The 26,440-nt window shown below is 39.1% G+C and overlaps 1 protein-coding gene across 2 annotated transcripts in view; it reads right to left on the reverse strand.

The window, feature by feature from the left end:
- Nucleotides 1-255: 255 nt before the first annotated feature.
- LOC119737002 (hexosaminidase D-like) overlaps nucleotides 256-26,440 on the reverse strand; it is a 49,422-nt gene continuing 23,237 nt past the window's right edge. For both annotated transcript variants that reach the window (XM_038211051.1, XM_038211050.1), the window contains exons 4-15: nucleotides 20,363-20,472; nucleotides 14,745-14,832; nucleotides 14,214-14,292; nucleotides 11,632-11,717; nucleotides 7,853-8,039; nucleotides 6,869-7,012; nucleotides 6,355-6,490; nucleotides 5,932-6,014; nucleotides 5,076-5,163; nucleotides 3,758-3,883; nucleotides 2,687-2,764; nucleotides 256-2,010 (exon numbers count right to left, since the gene is read on the reverse strand). In XM_038211051.1, coding sequence (XP_038066979.1) covers nucleotides 1,812-2,010; nucleotides 2,687-2,764; nucleotides 3,758-3,883; nucleotides 5,076-5,163; nucleotides 5,932-6,014; nucleotides 6,355-6,490; nucleotides 6,869-7,012; nucleotides 7,853-8,039; nucleotides 11,632-11,717; nucleotides 14,214-14,292; nucleotides 14,745-14,832; nucleotides 20,363-20,472 — 1,404 coding nt within the window. In that variant the 3' untranslated portion in view covers nucleotides 256-1,811. The remainder of the gene's footprint in view (nucleotides 2,011-2,686; nucleotides 2,765-3,757; nucleotides 3,884-5,075; nucleotides 5,164-5,931; nucleotides 6,015-6,354; nucleotides 6,491-6,868; nucleotides 7,013-7,852; nucleotides 8,040-11,631; nucleotides 11,718-14,213; nucleotides 14,293-14,744; nucleotides 14,833-20,362; nucleotides 20,473-26,440) is intronic.

Below are 26,440 nucleotides of genomic sequence, written 5' to 3' on the forward strand. Positions count from 1 at the left end.
GCATGTCACAAATTTTTGGAAATAAAATAAGCATGAACGGATATTTCGAAAACAATTCCCCCTATTAAGGAAAACCCCACAAAACGTGATATTGAGCAAAAGAAGGATTCTTGATGTGATGTTTCATCAAATTTGTCATTTCTTTTGCTTGAGATGAGTCAAAGTTGGTGTTGTGCAAATAAAACTTAAATGATACCAGCAATAGTGATTATTTACATTTTACAAAGATTTTTTTCCAATGTCAGATAATTTTTATACAGTTGACCATTAAACACATTTCAAAAATTAAAGAGTTTCTTCATCTTCTCCACCTGATTGGAAAATATTTAACAAGAAAAGTTGCATGCTTGCAATTGCTGATGTCAGTTCCGTCTCAAAGAACCAACTGATTCACTGCCAGAAGACACATTGAAACTCAAAATATGTTCTGGTGATTTCAAATCACTTCTGAACTGTTGATGATGACACCGGGCATAGTTGCAAAGGCTAAGCAGAATCCACATGTGCAACTGTTTTCTACTCCAGAGTTGTTGATGATCACCCAAGCTTACCGGTGGGATTGTACAAAATTTAAACCCCCCCTCTTACTCAGTCCCAGCAAAATAGAATGCTCAGCAGCAACTTCCTATACTTTTTGGTGAGTGAGAAATAGTGGTGAAGTTTCTTGCTGAGGAACACAAGAAAACTTATCTGTGCTCTTCTCCTATTGGTCTCTTGATTGACCTGGGGTGAATTTTCAATCACTGGTTTCTGCTATCTATCTGTACGGGCGTGATTACGTATATGGTCTTATGGGGTACAGGGAACAATGGATAACAATAGGGACAATGGTACCTCCCAAGTCACTCTTGAGAAATCTCAGTTCCCTAGGAGAAACGCTATGTAGTTTGAGGAGAACAATAGTAAGGAAGTAAAGGTGGACAATAGTGGTACCCCATAACTACCCATATGTGCGGTTGTGTGCTCGTTTTACTGATGGGTGAAGGCAAGAAATTGTGGTAAAGTTCCTTGCTCAGGAACACCCATACTACTCTGTGCTCTTCCCTCATGAATCCCTAATTTAGTTTGTGCGGTAAATTTTCAATCACTGGTTACTGCCATCTGTACGTAAAGTGAATGCACTCTCACGGGTGCTTGTTTTACGGATGGGTAAGGCAAGAAATTGTGGTAAAGTTCCTTGCTCAGGAACACAATACTGCTCTGTGCTCTTCCATCATCAATCTCTAATTTAGTTTGTGTGGTAAAGTTTCAATCACTGGTTACTGCCATCTGTATGTAAAGTGAATGCTCTCTCACGGGTGCTTGTTTTACGGATGGTTAAGGCAAGAAATTGTGGTAAAGTTCCTTGCTTAGGAACACAAGAATACTGCTCTGCGCTCTCCTACTATTGGTCTCTTGTTTACATGACCTGTGGGAAAGTTTGCATTCACTGGTCACTGCCATCTATCTGTACATTTATATGTGCTGTCATGGGTGCTTCTTTAACTGTTGGGTGGATACAAAAAATTGTGGTAAAGTTCGTTGCTCAGGAAGACAAACATGACATTCCGTGCTCATCTCCAATCAATCTATTGTTGAGTTTTCAGTGAAATAGTTTAAGTCACTGCTTAACTGCCATTTCTCAATGAATATGTTCCCACACTTTAACTGTTAGGTGCAGTCATAAAATTGTGATAAACTGGCTTGCCAAGGGACATAAGCATAGCACTGCGTGCTTGTCTTCCATAGATTTGTGTAAGTTCCCACTGTTACAGTTTTCACTGGTACACGATACATAATTGTGCGCTGTACAACCAGTATGACTGGTACCCTTAACTGCTCGCAACCTCCATCTCGTCTTCGTCCTCTTCCTTGACCTCGTCCATGCTCCCGCCTCCCACGAACATCTTGAGTGCCCTGAGGATGGGGTTGATGCGTAGTTCCAGCCATTCTTCATTGGTAGTGGTGTGGTAGACGTTGCGTAGTGCGGCCCTGGCCCTCTGCCGAATAGCATCTAGCTGACCTGACAAACTACACCCCAAAAAATGAGCAAAGGACGCCGGTGTTACTGATTCACCTTTAACCCTAGCTAGCTGGGCAATTTTTTACATTTTTTTTTTTCATGAATTTCAAAAATCTGCTGGAAACTGATGGCGCTTTCTTTCAATATCCCATGTAAACTAATAGCAACTATTCCCTTAGGCAAAATCCCTGAAAACCTTCAAAAGACCGATCAAATTGTCAGCAAATTAAAACACATATCACAAAACAAATAACCCAGCAACATCTCTTGTTAGCTCCTCCCCCAACCAGACACACACACACATTAGAGGCCATTAGAATTTATACTAAGATTGGATACATATGCGGCTCGGAAAAACAAGTGGCCTATTAAATCACCATGTTGTTTGATAAATTTTACCACGCCAATGTATCTACATCTCAGTATTTTGATATGAGATGCACATTGTCGATAATGTGCAACTATGGCAGAATTGCTTCGACTTTTTCCGAGCCGCATACTAACGAGCCATTTCTAATTTCACCACTGACTAGTTACCATTCAATCTCATCTTCCGACATTATTCCGACTTCAGAAACTATAATGCCAGTTTTTTCAGACCAAAAGTATCCCATGTAGACGGCAAAAATGAAAATATTTAACTACTTTTTAATTTATTTTAAAGTTTTAGAGCTTATTACTTACCTTTTTGCCTCTGTTGCGCTCTCCTCAACAGAATAATGGACCATGGGAAGATCGGTGGCAATACTTGCGTTGGGATTCCTGTGAAAGAAAACATTTGGATATTTATTGTTTATGGACGCCGTGCACAAGTACCCCCTCGATAGTCAGGAAGGGTGAGGTGGGGGAGACCACTAGGGAGGGATATTCTTACCCATTGCTTGAAGGCGCCCGACTTAATAAGAAATCAGAATAAAACACGTTGCACGTACAATGCGCCATACATACAGTTACCAGTACTGGTTACTCTCAAAAGCGCCATCTTCATTTTGTACACAGAGTACATAGACCTGATTGCTCAAATGTTATGAACAGTCATCAATCACAATGAACCCCAAAATGTCTGAAATTCTTCCGTTTTGGGACAAAATGTCCTCCTAAACTCAAACACAAATGCCCATTCAAAGTCTGTTCATGTAGTAGAGTTTGCTCAGTTTTTGTTTTTTTCATTTTCATACATCAAAACAATTTCATGTCTTTAGATATACAGATTTTATGAGAGTAAATGCGTTGACTGTTCCGATTGATTCTGATAAAGTATTCCAGAGATTGTAGGTTCAAATTCAGTCCAGTTAATTTCTTTGAAAAAAATACATTGGAACTGGATCCCAAACAAGGAAAATGGAAATAGATCCTAATCAAGGAAAATGGAACTGGATCCCAAACAAGGAAGATGGAACTGGATCTCAAACAAGGAAAATGGAACTAGATCCCAATCAAGGAAAATGGAACTAGATCCCAAACAAGGAAAATGGAACTAGATCCCAAACAAGGAAAATGGAACTGGATCCAAATAAGGAAGATGGAACTGGATCCCAAACAAGGAAAATGGAAATAGATCCTAATTAAGGAAAATGGAACTGGATCCCAAACAAGGAAAATGGAACTAGATCCCAAACAAGGAAAATGGAACTAGATCCCAAACAAGGAAAATGGAACTAGATCCCAAACAAGGAAAATGGAACTGGATCCAAATAAGGAAGATGGAACTGGATCCCAACTTATGCCAAGGGAAAAACGTTCAAAACAACTCACGTGTTTGCATGAAGCTGGCTCTGACTCATGAAATCCTTGAATCGGGACGAAGACTCAAATATAACCAAATCTTGGACAGCAGAGTAGACATCACTGCCGGAAAAGGCCACCTTGGGATCCAGAGATCTGATCAGGGCCAAACAAAAATAAAAATAATTACTTCATGAACACTGTTTTAATTCACTTCATACAACACCTGAATATATTCCTTTCAGCTGATTGGTTGGTTGTTGATCACATGTTGAATTTTTGGTCCCAACCCAAGGCCCAGCCGCTCTGCAAAAACAGAGGTTCTATTCCACGGTAAATAAAAGTTCCATTGCACGGTCACACGATTGGTGGCTCTGACTAATCAGATGAAGAGGATTTGTTCAGGTGTTGTATAAAACAAATAATGAATATTTCACATTATTACAATGGAAAGAATAATTTCATTCGGTAACAAATGGAATGTTCCATTCCACGAGGCAAACATTCCATCTGTCACCTCATGAAATAATTCTAATCATTGCACTCATAAACACTCATTATTGAATACTACGAGCTAGTTCATACTCAGAGCAAAAGCTAACACCAATGTTATTTTATGTGACGTCACAGCAAGTGTTCACATTACAATCTAGCAAAGTTGAACACAATTCATCTCTTGTAAATTTCGTAGTGAATGTTTTGTGATGCTAAGTTTGCTTAGGATTGATACTCATGTTGTCATGAAATATGTGCCTCACCATATGTGTGTTTTCAGTCTGTATTGTGTCTGTTGTGCATTACAAAACATGATTTTATGGAAAAAGTGCCAAATTACTGGACTCAACATGTTCACTGAGTTAACTACGTCCTGTCACCAAGTATCTATAAGTAATCAAATTGGCCAACACTGAGGTTATTATGTACATGTAGTGCAAAGGCACTCGCTGTTAAATCAAACAGTCGGACTATGTAGTAGCATCACGTGGTATCAAATAAATTATGTGTCAAAAACAACTTCAAAATTTTAGTTGAAACTCGATTTTCAACACTCAATTATATACAAGAAGATAAACCACAAAAAAAAATTTAAAACCTGATGTGGTTGTAACTGAACAACCACAGAGCTGTTCCCAACTTGATTTTGATTGTCTCTTGGACAGTAAAAAATAATGTAATGATTTTTTTCAAAAATCTCTAACTTTTAAAATTGAAATTGTAATCTTACATTAAAAAAAAAAAAAAATTTAAAAAGGAAAGAAAAAAAACCTTCAACAAAAACAATAGCTGTTCCCAATTGAAATTGGGAACAGCTAATAAAAAGGAAATGGCAGGCCCTTGACCAACTCACTCGATATGTTGGGGGAACTCTAATTGAAAAGGCTCACTGAAACCAAGTTGTTTGGACACTCTCTCCAGCAGATCATGAGAGTAACCACCTACAGGTTAGATTAGAGGAGACAAAAGGAACAGTACTTAACATTAAGGAGCAAGTTTGGCTCGGACTATTAGTCGAATAGTGGTTGATTTGTGAGGAATGTGCCTGCGCATTAGGCAAAAAAAAAAAAAACAGTCAGTCTCTGGTCAGACCAAAGTTCCGGAATTGATGCGGCGATGTGTTTTTTTTGGGGGGGGGGTTTGGCCTCTTTTTTTTTTCAAGCTTAGAAAGTTTAGATTGTACAGACAAGGTGGGTACTATTTTGCTTTTGGTGTCCTCATATACCTTGGTGTCCTCCATCATTTACATTGGTGCCCTTCATCATTTGGGAGTCGAGCTGCCCAAGAAAATTTGAGGCGGTGCGGAAATAGAGGACGCTGTTGTAGCTCCCACGTAAAATTTGAAAAAAAAAGAAAGAACTATTGATGCACATGATCAAAATCGACGCGCACGCTGACCAGAGACCGAATATATATTTTTTTGGTCCTTAATACCGGTAGCAGCGTGCGAATGTCTCTAGTCAAACGATGATCAACATGAAACTTCATGATCTTGGCTTCCTGCTGTGCATTATGATGCTCATGGCAATGTCCTGCAACATTCATAAATAGCAACAATTTTGATATTGAACATTTCATTTATATTTTGGGACAAAGTACCTGAGCATGTACTTCTCTGGTACTTTTGTCCCAAAAATTATTTCTTTACACAATTGTAATTGTCTGAGGTTTGGGGAATATTGAATTTGCTGGCAGAGTACATTACATACCTTGTAAAAGAACCTGCAAGCACAGAGCTAGAGAGGGTATCCCAGTAGGTAATAACTCACATAGCACTGATAGGTGGTCGTACCTGCAACGTAACAGACATGGAACACATTAAGCTAAACGAGATTATATTTGATTCAGGGTATATGGAGGCCTTCCACATATCTCAGACAAGATCAGGGAGAGGAGGATGGCTCTGGCAGGCCATTGCGTCCGCCACCCGGAGCTAGCAGCCCATGACACCATCCTGTGGGAGCCGACTCATGGAACTGCCAGGAGGGGGCGGAGACGAGCCACGTACATTGACACGCTGCGGCGGGACGTTGGTCTTAGTGACACGGGGGAGCTGAGGTCCCTAATTAGCGTTAGGATCTCGGGGTTCCAGTCATGCCATCACCCCCCCCCCCTTTCCACCTTAACCGTACCTCTGCCATCCAGTCAGTGCATAGCCCCTTAGCGCCAGGGTCTTGGGAATCTCCTTGTCCAGTTCTTGTAGCCACAGTAGGTGGTTCTTAACTTGGAGCTTGACGGGAGGCCAGTACAGAGTGTGACCAAAGGATCCTGGAAAAAAGTTATAAAAAAATCAACTCAAGAAAAGTCAAATCAACGATTTCGCTTTGATGACTGAACAAATTTGGGGGGATTTTCTGAATTTTTTTTTTGGGGGGGGATGATTTTCTTCAGTGGAGGCAGAATCCCCCCTCCCCTCCCACTCCTCACAACAACAAAAAAGATCTGGGCAAGATAACAGATGAACAGATAAGGTTTTGTAATAAAGCACAGGGTTTTTTTTGCAACTTCATATGAAACTTGGCCATGTATGTGCCGAGGCATACATGAATACGAGAGAACCAGTTGATACATGTACTGGCTGTCGTGAGTAGGCCTCATAGAACGCATTTGCAAAGAAAGTGAATCACTTTTTTTCTATTTTTTTACCTTTAAAGGCAGTTGCTATCCAGAAGTGCTTGAAAACCTGGGCATAGTTTTGCCACATGCCTTGATGAAAACGCAGCCTGAATGACGTGATATCATCGGAGTAATTCCACACCATTGGCTCGACCAGTTCACCGAGTTTGAAATCTGAAATTCAAAACGATCTTGATAAAGACTGTTTGTGTCTGTTCTATGGGGGATAATCCCAATTAACAATTTGCTATGATCACAAAGATAACTACTAAGTTGCAGACATTTTAGAAAGAAAAAAAATGTAAGTACAATATTTCAAATTTTTTTAGACTGCAACAAGTGTTCAAGTGTGCTTCACCTTACATGTATGTGTAAAATATCGCCATCTTCTTTTTTATGAAATAAAAAATTGCAATGAGTAGGAAAATGAGTGTATGGCTACACAGCTGACACAGATGTAAAAAAAAAAAAATTATATTTACAAAAGGACCAAATAATGCAACCTCAAATATCAGTCCAGATGTTTTGCAAATTCTTTTTGTGCAAATACTGGTACAATGATCCCTGCCTATGCCAGTATAAATCAAAATCCAAATTCTCAGGTTCAATTCTTATTAACTTTTTTCACCCTTCTACTGCCCCCAACCTGCCCAACCTGATACTCCTTATACTGCCCCCAACCATCCCAGCAATCTATGGTTTTATGAATTTATGGGGGAGTAAATACAATGTAATACAATAGACCTTTATCAAGCTGCCACCATATTAGTCATGTTCTCTGCATCCAATAACTGACTGACTGATGATTTTTTTTGCGCAAAAAGGAACCAGACTATTTTTCCTTCCAGCCTCGAATTGGTTACACTGTTTTGAATGGGAAAAAATCATGATGTCCGTAACATGATAACGGTCTATTTCAGTACAAGTACTAAAGAGTCATGTACAAGCTTACAGTATGTCAAAGTTTGTCAGACTTGCAAACAAGGAATTGCGATTTATGAGCTATTATCGTACCGTTCATGATCTTCGGGTTGATGGTCCTGAGCATATCGTCCCACATAATGCACGTAATACCGGGATGTTGCTTGCGCATGTACCGTAACACCTTGGTCATGTGATCTAAGTACAATGAGCAGGTGTAGCCGCCTAGGTCAGTCTCGATACGATGCTGGCACTTGTGACATAAGCCAACGTGGGCAACCTGTGCAACAAAACAGGGACAATTTAAATACGGTTCATGTCATAATCAACTTTAATATTGCTTTACTTTTGCCTTCGACAAATGCACTTTTCTATATTAAAAGCATATTTAGGAATGTCCCCAAGCTTAGTTATCAAAACAGGCACGCCTGGACAAACAGTTAAAATAAAGTATTAAACTGAACAACAAATGAACTTCACCACTTTCATAGCCCAAGTTATTGAGCGAAATAGGTCTCAAAAGCCGACCATTTGGGCAATTGCACGGTTATTCACATTACATTTTTGATGTACTTTTGAGTTTCCTTGGGCTGTAGTTACCTTACTGAAAAGGTTTAATAACTGTTATCCCCATGGTAGATAGAGTAGACCTAGACCTACCTAAGCACCAAAGATGACATCCAGAAAAAAATGTGTTATATATGATAAACAAGACGCACAAAATTGGTTACTCACGTTACAAAAATGCAATGTAAGTAACCAATTTTGTGCGTCTTGTTTGGGCATTGCAACACACAATTGAATGCAATAATGCAGGCCCCTGCTTAATTTCTTTTTGTGCAAGGTGAACATGTGGCATCTGTAGGCCTATATGCCTTTGGGAGGAAGAAAGGCTCAAGTATCTACAGTTATCTCTGCATGTACCACTCTCCGTTTCATAAATAGTCATTTCATATCTCTTTTTTCATCTCCCTAGGGATATTTATGGCAATATTTGAACCACTCTGAAAGCATAATCAACATCATTATGACCGTTTCTTATTCCCTTGCATCTCAGTGGAATTGCTGGGTAGACATAAGGTAGACAGAAACAGAACAGAAAGCTGGATTTTCTTTTTTATTCATAGAGCAACTCAATATGGGGCCCTTTTATTTCTATGATTCTCCTATTTTTTGGGCCTAGTTACACGTACATTTGTACATGTAGTAGGTCGGTGGTCGGCAAAAATTAAAAATCTGAAAGAAAGAAAAAGTGAAGTTGTGCTTGTATTGATAGTTACATATGATGCCAAGTGCTTATTACCAATATCTCTTGTTTTGTATATTGCAATGAGTTTATCATGCGTTCATATCACTGAACAAACTAATGAAGTCATCTTTGACAAAAAGTAATCAACTTACATTACATCTGCACTATGCAGCTCACAAACATTTTGTAGAATAGACCCCGAATATAATAACAGGCAAAACCATCGCATCATCTGGAATTGCATTGGTCGTCACAAGATGTGCTTCGAGTACAATCAGATATTGTTTTCAACAGCATTTCCAGTAACACAGAGCCAGATTCCCCGGAATTTGATATGCAGTTTTTTCATTAACTCATTTTTTTTGGTTAGCGAAGGTTCCAAACAAGGTCAGGATAATAGAAAAGTTCTTTGGGGGGGGGGAGAAGGGGGGCCCAAAATAGGGTCGATCGGAAATTAGAACCAAAGAAAAAAAAGGGACACCCTAAGCCAGTTTGTCATTCCAACTGGGCGTGCGTAATCAAGACCTGATGTATTTCTCTTCAAGACAATCTCCCATGTGCATGGTTGTTCCGGAAGAACTAAATTCCAGAAATTATGGGTTGCGGCATGTTTTGTTCTCCATCTCATGTGCGATCCTCATTTTCATCACCTTAGAACTGATGGCAAATTGACAAAGTGCCCCTAGTGTCCTACAGAATTGTGTACATTTATCTGCTGTCTGTATCTTGAGGTGTAACTTGTCAAATTATGACATGCACATGCCCATGGGAATACCGAAAGTCAGCGGAATGATGAACATTTTGGTTTCAATGAGTCTTAGAATTTCATGTAATCATTTTCGAATAAGTAGCGCTGTGGCATCTATGTGGTATCTAAAGAATGCACAGTGTTGGTGCCAATTGCTTTATTGGAATGCTGTCATTTACATGTACCGTATGTAATCATCTTTCAGCATGTTCAGGCAGACTTTATCTCAGGAGATTTCATCTTAGACTCTTGGCATGATCCCAGGTTTTCTTTCCATGATCCTTCCCTATCTTCGGTGTCTGTGCATCAACCGTGAAGACCAACCGATAACTGATGGCATCTCTGTCTTTAGATTTCCGACCTAATTGCCTTCATTGGCCAGTAATGAAGTTAGATAAATGTGACGGCTGTCTTATGAACAGAGCAGATGTTTAATAGGGCGCGTTGAAATGTCAGTCACTGAGGGCAATTCTTGCGACTTCCCGCTGGGAAATGCGGCGAAGGTCTCAATTTATAATGAGGGGGTGTCACCTGGGGCCTGGAGGATGCCTGGGCATAGTTGGCAATTTCACACATGAGGTTGGGGAAAATCAAAAGGTCAAATCTCTCTCCTGTGACATTCTTCTTTTGTGGAAACATATTTACATGCAAGAAAGCTGGCCAGGACCTCAGGATAAAAGAATTAGGATCTATAGAGCTTAAAAGATGTCTTTTTTTGCCTTTGTAAGAGATCTTGCTAGTCCTCAATCTATATTTATAAATTTGTATATTGCAGGTCAATTCAGTCCGTAAGCAGTTTGCAGCAGTCTCGTTTATTTTCCATCCTAAAAAATGCTGAAGTCACACATTCAAGCCAAATTCAGCATAATTTTCAGGGCTCAAATTAATCATCAGACCACAGGACAGAGCCTACATACAGTTCTTCCTATGACTGTTTCTATGAAAATATTTTCCTCACTTCTGATTATTATTAGTAGGCTTCAAATGCTGTCAAATGTCAAGTTGATGAAGTTACCGGTATGTTCCGCTTTTGGAACTTGTCAGTTTTAAATTTTGGCACTGTCTGGTAGATTACTTTTGATCGGCTAAAAGTTTTCAACCACTAGCCATGAAGTCTGGTTTATTTCAAATTGAAACTCAAGACCTGATTTTAAAACAATTAGCAGAATGAAAGCAATTAGTGATATGAAGCCGGTGTGTAAACATATCAACATAAACTGCGAGAAAGGTTTTAAAAACAAGGAGAAGAGAATTAAGACACATTTGTGTTTGTTTAACGACATGGAACTATGAAACTGAATCAGGCCTTTCACACGAGGGATGTTAACACAATATGTCCTTGAATTTTCTTCAGCACTAGTTTGAAAATCTTAAAAACTATAAAAGAAATCATGAAATTTGAAGCCTTGTTGACTATCCAACATATTCTGAAAGTCAGTTTCATTTGTTATTTTTATTATATTTGATTTTTTGTTGTTGAATTTCTTATTCCAAGGCAAGAATCAGCTCAGTGAATACTATTTTGTTGCCAATGTTTTCAAATCCACTTTCAAATTCACATGTGAAGCACGAAGTAGTCCTTATAAGGGCCTGTCTCGATTCATACCCGGGACGACTTACAGGTAGAATCATTCACTCTGTCTAGAAGAAGCACTGCATTTGTCCCGGACATGTTCCTGGGAAAATTCATGAGCAACTGCTTGACTCATCAATACTGATTATTTCATTGCGGGAAGATTACGGTGAAGTTGTTCAGAATCCTGCCCGATAACGTATTCCCGCCACACCTTGTCTGGAACTCATCCCGGATATGAATTGAGACGGGCCTTAAGAGACACACTGTGAAGTAAAAACAATACACAAATGCTTGCTTACTTCATCACCGCCAATGCTTAAGTACTTGAGGCCTTCATGTGCTTGTATGACTTGTTCTAGCATCTCCTGAATCAGCAGCAGGGACTCTGGACACATGGAAATAAATCACAACAAATTATTACATGTACCGGTAGATGTAACTCACTTTACAGATGGGTTTTCCGGGCACTGATCTCTATACACACAAAAAAGAGGATAGCTCATTGAATATTAGAAGGGAAGTCACCATCCACCGTATTACCACTCCCATGGAACTGTAAACAAATCTATCCTGATTTAACCTAATGTTTACCCTTTTTTTTTATTTATTGCATTCCTTTTGTTAAAAAGGAAAAATTATTTTGTAACTTAAATATTTTTTGTATTAAATTCTGCTGCGATAAAAATCGGGTAATAAGGCCAAAAAAAAAAAATATTCGGTCTCTGGTCAGTCCAAAGTTGCGGAATTGACGCGGCCACGCGGCTTTTTTTTTTTTTTTTTTGCTTTTTTTTTTTTCTTCAAGCTTGGATTGTACAGACAAGGTGGGGTACTACTTTGCTTTTTTGGTGTCCTCATGTACATTGGTGTCCTCCATAATTTGCCTTGGTGCTTTCGATCATTTGCCTTGGTGCAATTTCCCATTCCTTGGTGCTCTTTGGTAAAAAAAATTGAGGAGGTGCGGAAATAGAGGGCGCTGTTGAAGCTACAGCGGAACAGTTTGGAAAAAAAAAGATCGACGCGCATGATTAAAATCGACGCGCGCGCTGACCAGAGACCGACTTATTTTTTTTTTTGGCCTAATGTACTTTTTTTTTTTTCTCAATATTATTATAAATGTACGATGGGAGTGGTTATACTGGTTCCCACACCCTATTTGAATTGAGAGATTGGGAACCAGCGCGTAGCTTCAAATGTGTGGGCGCACAATGGCCGATGAGCTATCCAACTTTTTAAACATGGAAATCAGTGGCTGTTCCATGAAGTTAAGTTCTAAATCAGTTAGAAAAGTCAAAAACAAAGTTCATCAGTAGCAATTTACACGTAGTTACTTTGAGTGACCCTTTATACTTGAAATGCATTAAAGATATGAATTAAAATTGTCACCAAACACTTTCCAACTGCAAGGAAAGACGTACATGTAGTCTGGGTCCCAGACTTGATTTGTATTTTATCTCCCTAATTATACGACCGGTTCCTGACATATGTGGTACAGCCTCCGCTATGGTATAGGCTGCTATCGGCTAGATGAATCACATCCAGTCTTGGGAACTCTTGGGGAGTCAGGTTGGCGTAGCGGTACTTTCCTTGCCTTCAACTGCCGTGACCCCGGTTCGAATCCCGCCTGGGCCAATATGTGGATTGGGTTTTCAGTCCCTACCTGATTCCATGGGTTTCCCCCAGAATATTCTTCTGGGCTTTTCCTCCCACCTCTAAAACTGTAATTTCTCCTCATTGTCTCCTCTCTCAGGTTTCTTCAGGCTTACGAGCTACAGTGCCTAGGGCGCTTTTCATGAATCATTGGTTTCATTACCAGAAATAAATAATAATATTAGTAAAATAACAATAATAATAACTATAAGCTTGAATACAGGGCATATGAGGTATGCTCGGCATTTCCTGGGTAGCACTGTCGAAGTTCCCAAGACCAGATTCGATTCATTTTGTTGGCAGCACCCTCTACTGCCACGGCCGCAGCTTTCCCACTTTTGTCAGGGCAATAAAATTCAAACTCAGGAAAGACTCAGGAGTAAAGGCACGTGCAAAACCTCAAACTCCTGAGCCCGGTCTCCTGACATCCGAACCCCTCCACAATGAACTAGGTCAATTGATTGGATCAATCACATCGGGTTTCCGGCCAGACTTTGCACAGGTGATTTTGCAAATAGACCCCGGCACTTTGGGCTGGGGGGAGGAGAGGGGAGGAGGGGAAGGTGAGAGGTCACAATGCTGGCCCAAGGTGAATGATGTGTGAATGCCGGACAAAGTGCGTCAACTCTAATCTTTGCACTTGCAATTAGGACATCAATCAATAATGATTCAACCGTGGGCGCCAGGGACTAAACTTCAATGACCTTTGGAGCACCATGAGAAGAATCCTGGATTTTCAACAAGCTCAAATCTCAGCAAATTGTTTATAATGAAAATGTGATACATTTATTCTTTTTTGGGGGGGGGAGGGGGTGGTATTCATAAGTGATTTATGAATTCATGGAAGGAGAAATGCTGAAGAATGTCACCAACAATTCCTAATATTCCAATAGTTCCAAAAATTTCAACATGTTTTTTTTTTTTATCTAAAAGCAAACTCACATAATTTGTCACTTTTGAAGAAGAAATATTTTCATTGAAACGTCATCTTTAAAAAAGGCATCATAACTTGCAGCACAAATCAAAATTTATCCTTTTTCAAAGTACAATGTAAGGAAACAAAATTTTAATCAGTAGCCAAACTGGGCAATGCTGAAAGCTATCATCAACAATTCCAAGACCAAAATTTCAAAGACTGAAATCTCATCACACAATACAATTATTCTTTTATTACATAAAATAGAAACTTAGATCATGAAACTATTATTTTCACATTTTTCAAGACTGAACATACCTTCTTTTGAGGGGCAAATACTAGTTGGAAACTCTGCTACCTCCCTCAGATGGACAAACTTGTTGTGCTTCAACACCATCTGTCATACCAAAAAAAGATAATTTGATCACAAAGTTTTTCACATGTGCTTTTTCACACAATTGTCTACACATTCGTAATGTACAGCTAGGAGTTGACAGCCTAGAGGAACATACATGTACATGTATTTTGCCTGTTCATCCCTTGTTTCTTTGAGACCTGACTTATGATTGACTTATGATTGACTTATGATTGACTTTGGATTGACTTGGGATTGGCTTGGGATTGACTTGGGATTGGTTTGCGATTGACCCATGATTGACCTTGGATTAACTTGTGACTGACTTGCAATTGAATTGTGACTTGACACGCGATTGACTTGTGACTGACTTGGGATTGACTTGTGAATGACATGGGATTGACTTATTGGCTTGTGATTTGCTTGTGACTGACGTGTGATTGTCGAGGTTTGGTACATGTAGATGGCTGAGACAGAGTACACAACAGAATTACCTCAAGATGGCCAAACGTCTGCACTAAGGGAACGTACTCCATGTCATTGTCTCTGGTGATCTGTTGAAGTGCTTCTATATCTGCCAGGCTGAAATGAGGAAATAAGAAGCAAATTAACCAGTAGCACTTGTATTACATTGTATTACACTGTATTAACTTCTTAATGAATCCATAACCTTACAGTGTTGGGGCGGTATGGGCAGTATAAGGAGTAACAGTTAGGCCACTTTGGGGCGGTACAGGGAATAATGGGTTCGTCTAAGACAAGCCAATAAATTGTCCCCAAAAAAAATACATATTAATACAAGGCCACACAGAAACCAATTAAGTCAGCATGATCAATAGTTTCAATGTGAACATGAAGACCTTCATGTATACTTTACCATTATGGATTTTCCTAATGGACATTAGATGAACATCGTACCAGTGCATACGTGCCTCATGAATGCATTCAAGTCATCTTCAAGTGTGCTCATCTGATATTATTATTCATGAACAATTATTATTAACAATGAGTGCATATTGGATCTTTTCAGGCATATCTCGGCCAAACAGAGGATCCCCACCATGATGACTGCTATGCCAATGTCTACAGAGTATTCCAGCATGTTTTAATTAACACAAAGTTTCCTTATTATTTTGCAAACATCATTTATGTTATGTATGCTGTACATGAGGGGAAAATAGGAATAATTACTGTATTACTGCAGTATCCAAGTCAAGTCTCTAATAAGAACTAAAAAATTGTAAAGCTGTGTTCGCACTGGACTCTTTTTTGTGTGTGTGAGATTTTACTGAGACAGAAACTGATTGGGTAAAATGCACAATGTATGTGTCCGTACTTGGACTTTTGACACAGGAAAATATTACCGAGACAATGGCTAAAGTAACTGAGCTTGGCTTAAACACGTGTCCACTCGATCAGCTGTTCTTTTTCCTCTTTTGTCATAACGTATGACATTATAAAACGTTTTTGATATGGTGTCCATAATATCTACCATGAATTTAAAAAAAAAACCACAAAATCTAGTGCATGTACCTTGTCACTTTGACTCGGCAAAGTTTGGCCGGTAAAATTAACCACTGGACTTCTGAAAATTAACCGAAAGGTCCGTTTTTCGGGCTGTTCTCACTGTACTTTAATGGCAAAAAGTAACCAACGTCTCGGTGAGTTTTACCCAAAAAGGCTAATGCGGACACAGCTCAAGGGAGGAACCTTTTCTTTTTTTTAACAAAAAAAAAAATCTGTTTGCATAAAATACAAATCTTTCTCTCTGTCTTTAAAGAATAACTCTCAATAAAGTTACATTTCTATGTAAAAACAAGGTGCCAAAGTGGTTAACTAAAATCCAAAAATTTAGATCAAAAAAGCAGTTTGTGATAAACCATATTCCATCTGACTGCCACATCACTCAAATGAAAGGTCTCATACCCTTTAATTTGATACCACATATTGAGGTAGTGATGCTTGTTGTTTTGAAGAGTTCATAAATGTTCCACTTTCAAGCCATATCCACTTTCTCATAAAATTGCCGTACCACTTATTCAAATGCTTTCTTTTCTCTGTGTCAGCCCTCCCAAATGGTTAATATAAACCTAGAGTCAATATGAAACAACTACACTTGATTTCACACTCCATCATCAGAACCTACCGGTAGGTATTTGTTTGGACTTCAGAGCAGATGGATCTTGCCTTATCAATGGTGTATCGTAATTACATTCTTCCATTACTGAAGAACAGTGTACACAAGCAGTTCTATACATGTATCCCTGCTGACATGTACGGTTATTAAACAAACGAGCAAGAAAAATACTTGATGTTCAAATACAAGATATTTGTCGATACATCTACTGATAAAGAGTCCTTGTCACACCATGGTTACATGAACATGTTCAGTGTATGTCATGTCGTTGTGATAACAAAATTCAACGTTTTTTTTTAAGGGGGTCTTGCACTGAAACATGTAAGGCCTGAACATGCTGGTACATACAGTGGTACCGGTATCTTTTACTTTTGTGATTTTTATAAATTTCTATTTGAGGCAACACAATTCCTCAAATTCTTTAATAGGGTGCACAACACCTATTTTGGCTCCCTGACTACTATACAATGTGAGAAAACAGAAAATACATGCAAAAAATTTTGGGTTCCTAAAATGTAGATTTTATTGCGACGTACATGTACATACATTTTTTCAACCAACTTCAATGATTGTTTCCTTTTGATTGAAACCATTTCAAGTGGAATAATTTCACAGTGTACTTGGTACCAGTCCTGTTGTTACTTGAGCAAGGTTTTCTCTCTGTATGTCTCCGGGTAATTTAAATTTGGGGTGCTAATCGTCCTCACTCATAGCAGAAGCTAAACTGCAAAGGTCGAGCTGAAGGCATGTACGTGTAAAGACACTTTAGGCAGCCACCATATGGCCCATGTCTTACCACGGAGCACAGTCAGATCAGAGTGTTGAATTTTTTGCGGAGGGAGGAAAATCGGAGAACCTGGAGAAAAACCCTTCAACGAACAACTCTACTCACATGACCCGAACCAGGAATCGAACCCGGGCAACAGAGGAGATGAGCGCTTTAAACACTGCCCCAGCCATGCCCACCCTTAATTTATGCTCCTACATGTACATGTACATGTATGTCCCTTTAACCCAAACCCCTTGAGCACTTATTCTAAAAAGTATCCTGAATCCGCCAAAATCCACCAATTTTTTTGTCATGCAAAAAAAAGTTGGTGTCCTGAGTCCATCAGAATCTACCAGTAAGTCCTTCAGAATCCACCAGTGTAGTACAGTGTATATATTGTACCTCATACACACCAAACAAATAGCCAAGGAGTTAAACTGTTGAAACCCTGAATCCATCAAAGTTCCCAACTGCTCAATATGGAGGTATCCTGAATCCATCAAAATCCTGCAGTACTGCTAGGCATACTGTCCTGCATCCATCAAAATCCCCCAACTTTTTCAATATGGAGGTATCCTGAATCCGCCAAAATCCTCCAAAACAGGGGTGTGGATTTTGATGGATTCAGGTATGTTAGGGTTAATGGACAAGTGAGCAAGAACAACACTTGATGTTCACACTCATGTCCTTTGTTGACACAGCTACTGATGAAGTGATTTTCTGTTTTTATGCAATATTTTTTATGATAGCAAAGTGTGTGGGGGGGGGGGTGGTTGCAGCATTACTCAAAACAGGTGAAATTACAATCGGACATTGGATACTTTCTGGCTGTCAATCATAGTCCGTTTGCCCAAAATTGGATATGCTCAAACTTTTTTTACGGCAAGTGCATTCTAAGATTGTGAGGGAATTTGACACTTGATGTGACAGACAGAATAATACCGGTACATGTATACATGCACATGTTACTGTGTTCAGTTTGTCAGAGAAGTTTTTTTTTAAGTGTACGTGTATCATATTTTAATTCATCCTCTGAGCATAATATACCGGTAAACAGCCCTGGGCAAAATCGGTAAACAGCCCTGGGCAATATCGGGGTAAAACAAAAAATTCACGAAATAATCGACAGAGAGTTTGCAGTTCCCTCGGTAGGGTCGATGGTACATGTATATATGTTTGTACATGTCTATGCCTAAAAGCACCCCTTAAAATAACCATTCTTTTGTTCTCTGTAATCTTTTATAGGTATTAAAAACAACACCTTTTATGGTAACACCTCAGGAATTCCAGATATCAAAAGGGATTCTTTAAACATTTTGCAATCAGAAACAATCTTGACAAAACACATCCTGAAATCAGGAGAAATCCTGACAAAAATCAGGAAAAATCCTGACAAATGTCACCCCTGATATAAACATTACACAGTCTGTGCACAGAGATTTCAGAAAATTTCACTAAAGTGCACTATGCATGCAAAGAACATCTCAAAGCTAAAATCCTAATTCGAATTATATGCATGTAGAAATTTGATTTTCCTTAGCGGAGTGCAGTTGACGTGCCAAATTTGAGATTTGCTTGAAAAACTCGATCGGGTTCAATGGCTGGATGGCTAGGTTACTTGCACTATAAACATGGCTGACGTCATTGAGATTTTTTATTCTTCTCAAAAAGTATTTTATTTTAAGCAATGACATGTAACATGACACAATTATGAGCGTCTCTAGAAATTTGATAATTCTGCAACAACAGTTCCCCTATTGTCAAGACACTTTCTGAAGTTCATTGCACAAATAATTTTATCAATTTTGGCTCGCCTTCCATTATCGTACTCTAATTTCTCCACACTACGGCAGTCGAACGCTCTTTTCAATTCCCTAGACTCATTTCAGATTCTTATTTTTTTTGGTGGCCATTTTCCGTCCTACTGCTATCTGATACTTCAGTTTGTGCAAGAGTCCACAGAAAACATCAATACCATTCCAACAATCGATGCAACAAAAAGACATAAAAAGCCCAGCACTTATATCCCCTCTCATGCATCTTTTCTCAGCACTCACAGGAGAATGAAAAACATCTTCAACATTCAGTCCTTCTCCCTTGAGGATTAAAAAGCAACAATGCACTTCTTATGTATCATCCAAAAAAAGTCAACCTTAAAACCTTCTCTTCTCAGTCACTCTAAAAAAAATAATACCGAGAGCCAATTTTTAGAGGATCTTTTAAGCATGATAATCTGGGCCGCGTTTTGGCGGATCCAGGGGGGGGGCCAAACGGGGGCCATGCAACCCCCCCCCCCCAAATGAACCCAATTTTGTTTTGTTTTTAAGTGACGTCGCAATAAAGGCAGGCACTGCATACACTACCATCTTTTCCTCAAAAAAAAATTGGTTAAAGTGGTCAGAAATTGCCTTAGATCGCACCACGGAGCATCTAGCATTCAAAAAATTTCGGGGCCCTTAAGCTTCAATGGCAGTAACGGTGCGCCAGTTATTGTTCATATGATCTGTTACGGGGCAGCTGCTCTGCACAACTGCTACACAATGCTGCTGTCATAGAAGGGATCTTCATGTGTGTATATAGTCTAGCGGCTAGACGTTGTAATGGTTTGATACGCCATAACCCACCGCAGCGATAACCCGCCGCCACGAGAGGGCGCTATCAAGACCAACCAATATCACTCACTAACCCGTCCGAATAACGTTAGGCCGATTCGTACTGGTTGTGTAATGCGCGCGCACCTGTTTAGCCTAATATATGCAGCGCGCATTCCAAAAAATTCATAGTAGTTCCGAAGCAAACTCAAATTTCTTCCAGTGATGTGAAAGATGCAGCAAGACGTTTGTGCAACTTCACTGGTCAGCTCTTTTGTTGTGCGTAGTATGAGTGGTACTGAAAATGAACAGTAAATGTCTGCAGAAGTCGCGCATGCGCACTAGTTTCCCCCATTTTTCGGGGGGAGATTTTAGGAGTTGGCCTAGATGTTGTTCTGACAGGTTCGTGGGTGATATTGGTTGGTCAATGCCCTCTCGCCCCGGCGGGTTATTGCTGCAGCGGGTTATCGCGTATGGAACCAAAACAACGTCTAGCCCCTAGACTAGTGTGTACAGTGATCACATACCCGTAGTGGTCTATAAATCACATGAAGTAGAGGTAGAGACAGCCTATTGGCATGCATGATGGACCACACAGCCGTCACGGCTCATTACCTGTATGCATTGGGTAATGCCAGCTCGGCAAGCTCCCCTGTGTACGGAAACGTGTCTTCGTATTCGACCAGCAAACCGGTGGCTCCCCATTCCTTGAGCTTCACAATCAGCTACACACACAAAAATAAAGGACAAAAGATCGCTCGTCAAATTTAATGAAAACTTATCTCATTAATGGCTCATGATCAATTTATGCTAATGCTTTACAGGCATATAGGATCATTTGCATTTATCCCAAAAGTAACATACCAAATTATTATCAAGAAACTTACTTGGATTAAAGATCATGCTGGTACTAAACATTTTGTGAAATTATTCCGTCCGGATTGCTGTCATTTAAAAGATTATAAGAAATGTAGGTGATTTCCAACTATCAGTCAATTGACTGGCTTTCGGCATAAAGAGTGCTGTTGGTGAAATCGTGTATCGTGATCAAAGGATTGTGCATGGTTTTTCACTGTTTGTTCACGTTTTTCTCAAAAAGTGTACTATCCCCTGAACTGAAAGTTCAACAAGGTTTTGAGCCTTCTTCTTTGGATTTTGAGTGGTGTTATTATTGGGAACAAAAAATTACATGCAAAATAAATGGTCCTATTTGTGTATTTGTTTTTCATAATCAAACTTTCATGGGCTATCTCTGGTGTGATAGTTTGATTACATGTACATGTACATGAATTTCATGTAACAGACTTTATTTTCAGAAAATTCCAAATCACGTCTAATAAAATCCACGGTTTGTTCCGCCTTTAGTGTGTTGTTTAAATCGGGCCTACATGTACATGTAGTCAATTTCCTTTTGTGGTTTATTTGATGATTTGTAATAAAAAGCCGTATCCTGTTGAGTGATAATTTCCAAGGTTTGCAGCATTGCTAATGTTGGTAGCATCGTGACTTATTTCCCAGGTTTCACTATTACTAATGAAGCTAGCATCGTGACTTTGGACGTGATCCCTGGCAACATGGCATATATACAGGCTTATGGTTTCTGACTAGCGTCCCATGAACAAAGATTGACAAAATGGGGAACCACCAACATAGGTCTGGATAGCTCAGTTGGTAGAGCACTGGGCAGTGTTCCAGAGGTCCCAGGTTCAAACCCTGCTCCAGTCAATTTGTTATTAATTTCGTTAAAGCGTCAACATATTTGCATACATACACAGGAAATAATGTTCTCAAGAGAAATTAAATTAAAGAATGTATTCGAAATCATGTGTTTCTTAAGTTCAAATCGAATCTCCAATCTGCTGCAATTCAACTTGTCTACAAACAGACCTATCCGCCATTTGCGAGTTAGCCAAGCCCCTTATAGACAACCTTACGGAATTTTGTACGGTACGTTCAGTTTTGTTAATTTGTTTGTCTCAGAGTTTGCGCGTTCCGCGTCCATTTGTATATCATGTAACTGGACAATATTTCACAAGCTGCGTTGAAGTGATGATACCGCGAAAGGTTAATTACATGTAAATCAATGGTAGTGCACTTTGCATGTAATAAATTGCACTGTAGGCTTTTTAAAATCTAGCACTATCGTTTCCAATTAATGATTGAACTTTAAGCCCTGATTTTCCTTTTTTTGTGTTATTTCAACAGGAAATTAATACAAATGTCCAATAAAAATCAGTGCAAATGATTACTTTGATGAAAATGCTACAAAGAAGAAATTGTTTCTTATTGATCCACTGTGAACTATACATGTATGTAGGATAGGTACATTTTGTACATGGACCACATAAACATTGTACAGTATGCACACCATGCATATTATAATCATGACATAAGAGTAACCTTTCAAATTTTCATGAGAAAGCTGCTTATTTTACAATCTGGATGGCGTGCCTTAATACAGTGTCATTTGCCAATCCACCTAAATCGACTGTTAATGTGGTTGAATGGTCATTAAGTAAGGCTCTCCTACCCTAGTGGCCACTTGTCAAAAAAAAACCTCGCTGCCAAAGACTTCATAAGGAACTCGGTAGAGATTAAGTATCACAGAATCTATTTCCTATGTCTTGCAGCGTACTTGCCCCGAGACAATCTCCCCTCGTTGCGCAGTAATTAAACTCGTTTTATGCTTGGCACGTTCTGATATCAGCCGATGCCAAAAGGAACGACTGGCGGAAATAAGTGGGTTCCATGCACCCCGTTTCTTTGCATGGGTGATTTAAAATCAGGTCTGCAAGCCGACAAATGTAGCAGTCTAGTTTATGATTTGCTTTTCCAAAATGGACTTAATTTAAGAATTTTCTTTTACAAGGTCCAACGGAAAGGCTAAAACATGTTATTTTCCTCACAGATCCAATACAGATTTTATAAATCAAAATTGAACTGTGACATAAAGAAGCAACCACTGATTTCAACTATTTACAGAATGGACTGACCAAAAACCTACAAATCTAAATGTTTGAGGATCTGCTGTTTCAATTGAAGCAACATTTTTCTCAGAGGCAAAAGAAACTCACCCTGGAAACAGGAGTGAGAGGCACTTGACTGTAATGCTTATAATTAAAAGATCCTACGCTTTCTGTCTGTCTGATGTCTGTCTGTACTGTCTGTCTGATGTCTGTGTGTCACGTTTTTTGTGAAAGTCCTTAAGAGTGTGCGCAAAGCACCAAATGAAATGGTTAATGGAGAGGCTTGGTTATTGTATGCAGCATTGCAGGTCCTTAAATGGTATATAATGCTCCAATTTCACTGTGCTCCGAAGTCACGGTTGGCACGTGAAAAAAAAAAAAATTTGGTTTGTTTGGGTTTTTTTTTTAGCAAATTTGTTTCTTTCAGACTTTGAATAGTTAAATATTACAACATTATCTCTATGGAAACGCAAAACATAACGTTGATGATGAAAACTGTGGCGAAACTGCTTCACCAAGGTTTACCACGCCCACTTGGGGTCAACATGCAAATTGAGGTCAACGTAAATATTAGTATATGACTCCACCCAGCTAGGGGGTGCCGCGCGAAACGCGGCATCCCGCTAGTGATTCAAAAATTATCTATGACACTACTGTGTGTGCATGTATTATGTATATTCCAACAAGACTCATTTTGCGTAGCTGTGAGTCGATTAGAATGCAGCAGAGTGACCGCCAATTATTTTTACACCTGAAGCGAAAACAGACGAATACAACAGAATTGCCATTCAGCATCACACAATTTTGTGCTTTGGGTGAAAGCCCAATTGTGTAATAATGAAGCATGGGGAATAGGAAAACAGAATGCTACGGTATGATAGAAATTGAAAAGGGGAATTTCTTGACTATGTTTGTCGTTTTTATGGCTGGCGGTGGTGGTTTGTTGATTGCAAATTACAGGGTGAAAAGGCTTGCAGGTGTGTTTGTTTAGACATTTTAACAAGATGACACAAACAATGAAAATTTTAAAATGCTGTAAAAGTTTGAATATCCCCCACCCCTAAAAAAAAACACCCCTGAAAATAGTTACTCATGTACTCAAAAGTATGTCTTTTGCTGCATTTATATTGTCAAGAAACAGCCTTACATACATACATAATGTACAAACATCTTCACCAAACCTGGGCCCAATTTTATAGCCCTACTAAGCACATGCATGATTTTCTGCTAACAGAGCCTCCGTCTATTTCACGGAGACAGCATTAAACACAGCAAACGGGATGCTTATACCTCAGTGGAGAAAGTTGCATAACAATATAGATTTCCATGTGCGCGCAACTGTTTCCACATCCACGCAATGAAATAGTGCTTTAAGGTTAGCACTATTTTCTGCTATATAGTAAGCACCTCAGTGGAGAAATTTTTTGGCCAATGACGGATCCAACTTTGCAGATAGTGTTTTTTCAAAACATCCACTGTTTTCATTCAATTTTTCCAAGACGGCGGATGCTGTTTTTCTTAAAATTGCCATCAACTTCTCTACGACTAGCTTTTAAACAAATAATGAGACACAAGATATTTCTTGTAGTGAAAATATCAGAAAATACGACAGATTTCACTGTTAAGAAAAGAGGGAAAAAATACCAAAATCAATTGAATTGATGCAGGAGGGAAAAAAAGCTTGCCAGCGGGACAGATAAACAGTTAATTTTTTTATATGGCCTAACCACTGGAAATTGCTAGCAGACGAAATATGCGAGGCGCAGAGGTTCCAATCAAAGATTTTTCACTTTAGCACAGTCCTTCATGCACAGTATGCATGCAGAGCCACAAACACCAGCTAATATCTGCGCTATTTGCATATTACACAGGAGGATCCTTCAGCTCACGGTGTCGTATATCATATCTCGTGTTTCTATTTATTTTCAAATCTCCGTCAAGCAGCAGTCCTGTCATTCCCACTCCCGTCATCCCCCCATAGTGTCTCTAGAGAGGGTGGACTATCACTAGTACTGCATACAAACTACGTACTTGGCTACGGCTCGTAGTAACACACGTCTATGGGAAACGGCTTCAGCCACTGCCATAGAAACATGTACGATTACTAGCCGTAGCCAAGTCATTTGGAAGTAGCCGAATGTATCCACTTGACTTCACTCATGATAGTGAGACACTGAGCCTGTCATTTCTGAAAGGATACGGAAACTGGGCTGGGTAAAACCTGATAAATTATGAAACACCATCAGAGCATAGAGAAAAGAGATTTATCAGAGTGGAACAGAGTATCAATTCTTGAAGGAGCAGGGCGATTTTTCCTTTGAAAAGATTTCAGGAATCCGTACAATATGGGACTCTTCAAGAGATTAATTTTAAAAATCATTCCAAAAAAATGTATAAATAAATAACCAAAATACAACGGCTCTTTTCTATGGTGCACGTACACCCATGTTCTCATCCCCAGAATAAAAGGATGAAGAAATGGATTCCTGGGGGCCATGAAGTAAAAACAAACAAACTGAAATTGTTCGTAAAAGCTTCTGACACAATCGGAATTTTTTTTTCAGACGGAGCTTCCATTCACAGATTTTGACCTCAACGATTGCAATTTGCAGTTAATTGATGTTTTCAAGTTTGAACTCATTAAGCTTTTGATCTGGGTCCACTCTAAGCTTTCAACCATGCAATTGTCTCCAATCCCCAGTTGGGCTTTTAACATCAGTCAAGTTACGACTGTTGCCTGTTGTCGCTGCTAAATGGAATTCAAGTAGAAAGCCTACTAATTCTGGCAGGGTATTTGCTGATGTTGCCGTTATTTTCTTGAAATGAATCTTGACAAATTGTGCTTTCATTTTCTTGACTGTTTTGATGAATTTTTTTCTTCATTTTTTTTTTATACCTTGGTAAATGTAGTGCTCCAATATTTTGTCAAAGAGAACAACTAGCATTTTTTACTCATAAATTAATGGATGTATACCCTAAATTCAACAACAATCCATTATCTGATTATGTGGGGTTTTGATAGATCAAAGGGAATGTACAACATTTGCTTTTGCTGCAATTTTCAGAAATAAATGGATTTGGAGGATTAGTATGTTATAGCAAATATTGTTGAACTGACTTGTTTCACGTTTTGGGCTGGTAGATGCTGGAAAAACCAAGAAAATCAATCATGTTCTTGTAGTCTGGTTCCCTGACCCCATAGACGTTGGGGAATTGTAAGGTCAGAGAATCAGTCCAGCAGGTTTGAACTCCTTCACAGGTGTGTAATCAATTGCAAAGAAAAAGCGGAATAACTACCGGTAAATTGGAAAAACAAGGAGCAGTTTTTGAGGAAAAAAAGCCAGTTTTCTCCAACGCTAGTCGACCGACCAGCGTTGGAAAAATAAAATTTTTCTTGAAAATGTCAGCACACCAGGAGCTACGATTTTACAGGATGCTTTTGATGCTCATTCCCTAACAATCCAGTAAGGTTTTTCGTGATAATGTGATCATTTCGTTTTTTGATGTTTGCAAATGTTGTATATTCCCTGAAGGACTGTGCTACATTGATTGACTGCACAGCAGTGCCTTGGCTGTTTCATCAGAGCACTTCCTCCAAGAAATGCCCAGGGGCCAAACAAATATCTCCACATCTTTGTTGCCACCCTGGATCGCCGCAACACATTTATCTTAATGAAAAACAGTTCCTGTTTATAACTTCTAAGCAAATGTTTAAAATTTATGTGCT

Source organism: Patiria miniata, unplaced genomic scaffold (assembly GCF_015706575.1).
Source record: "Patiria miniata isolate m_02_andy unplaced genomic scaffold, ASM1570657v1 HiC_scaffold_3, whole genome shotgun sequence".
NCBI classification, from domain to species: domain Eukaryota; kingdom Metazoa; phylum Echinodermata; class Asteroidea; order Valvatida; family Asterinidae; genus Patiria; species Patiria miniata.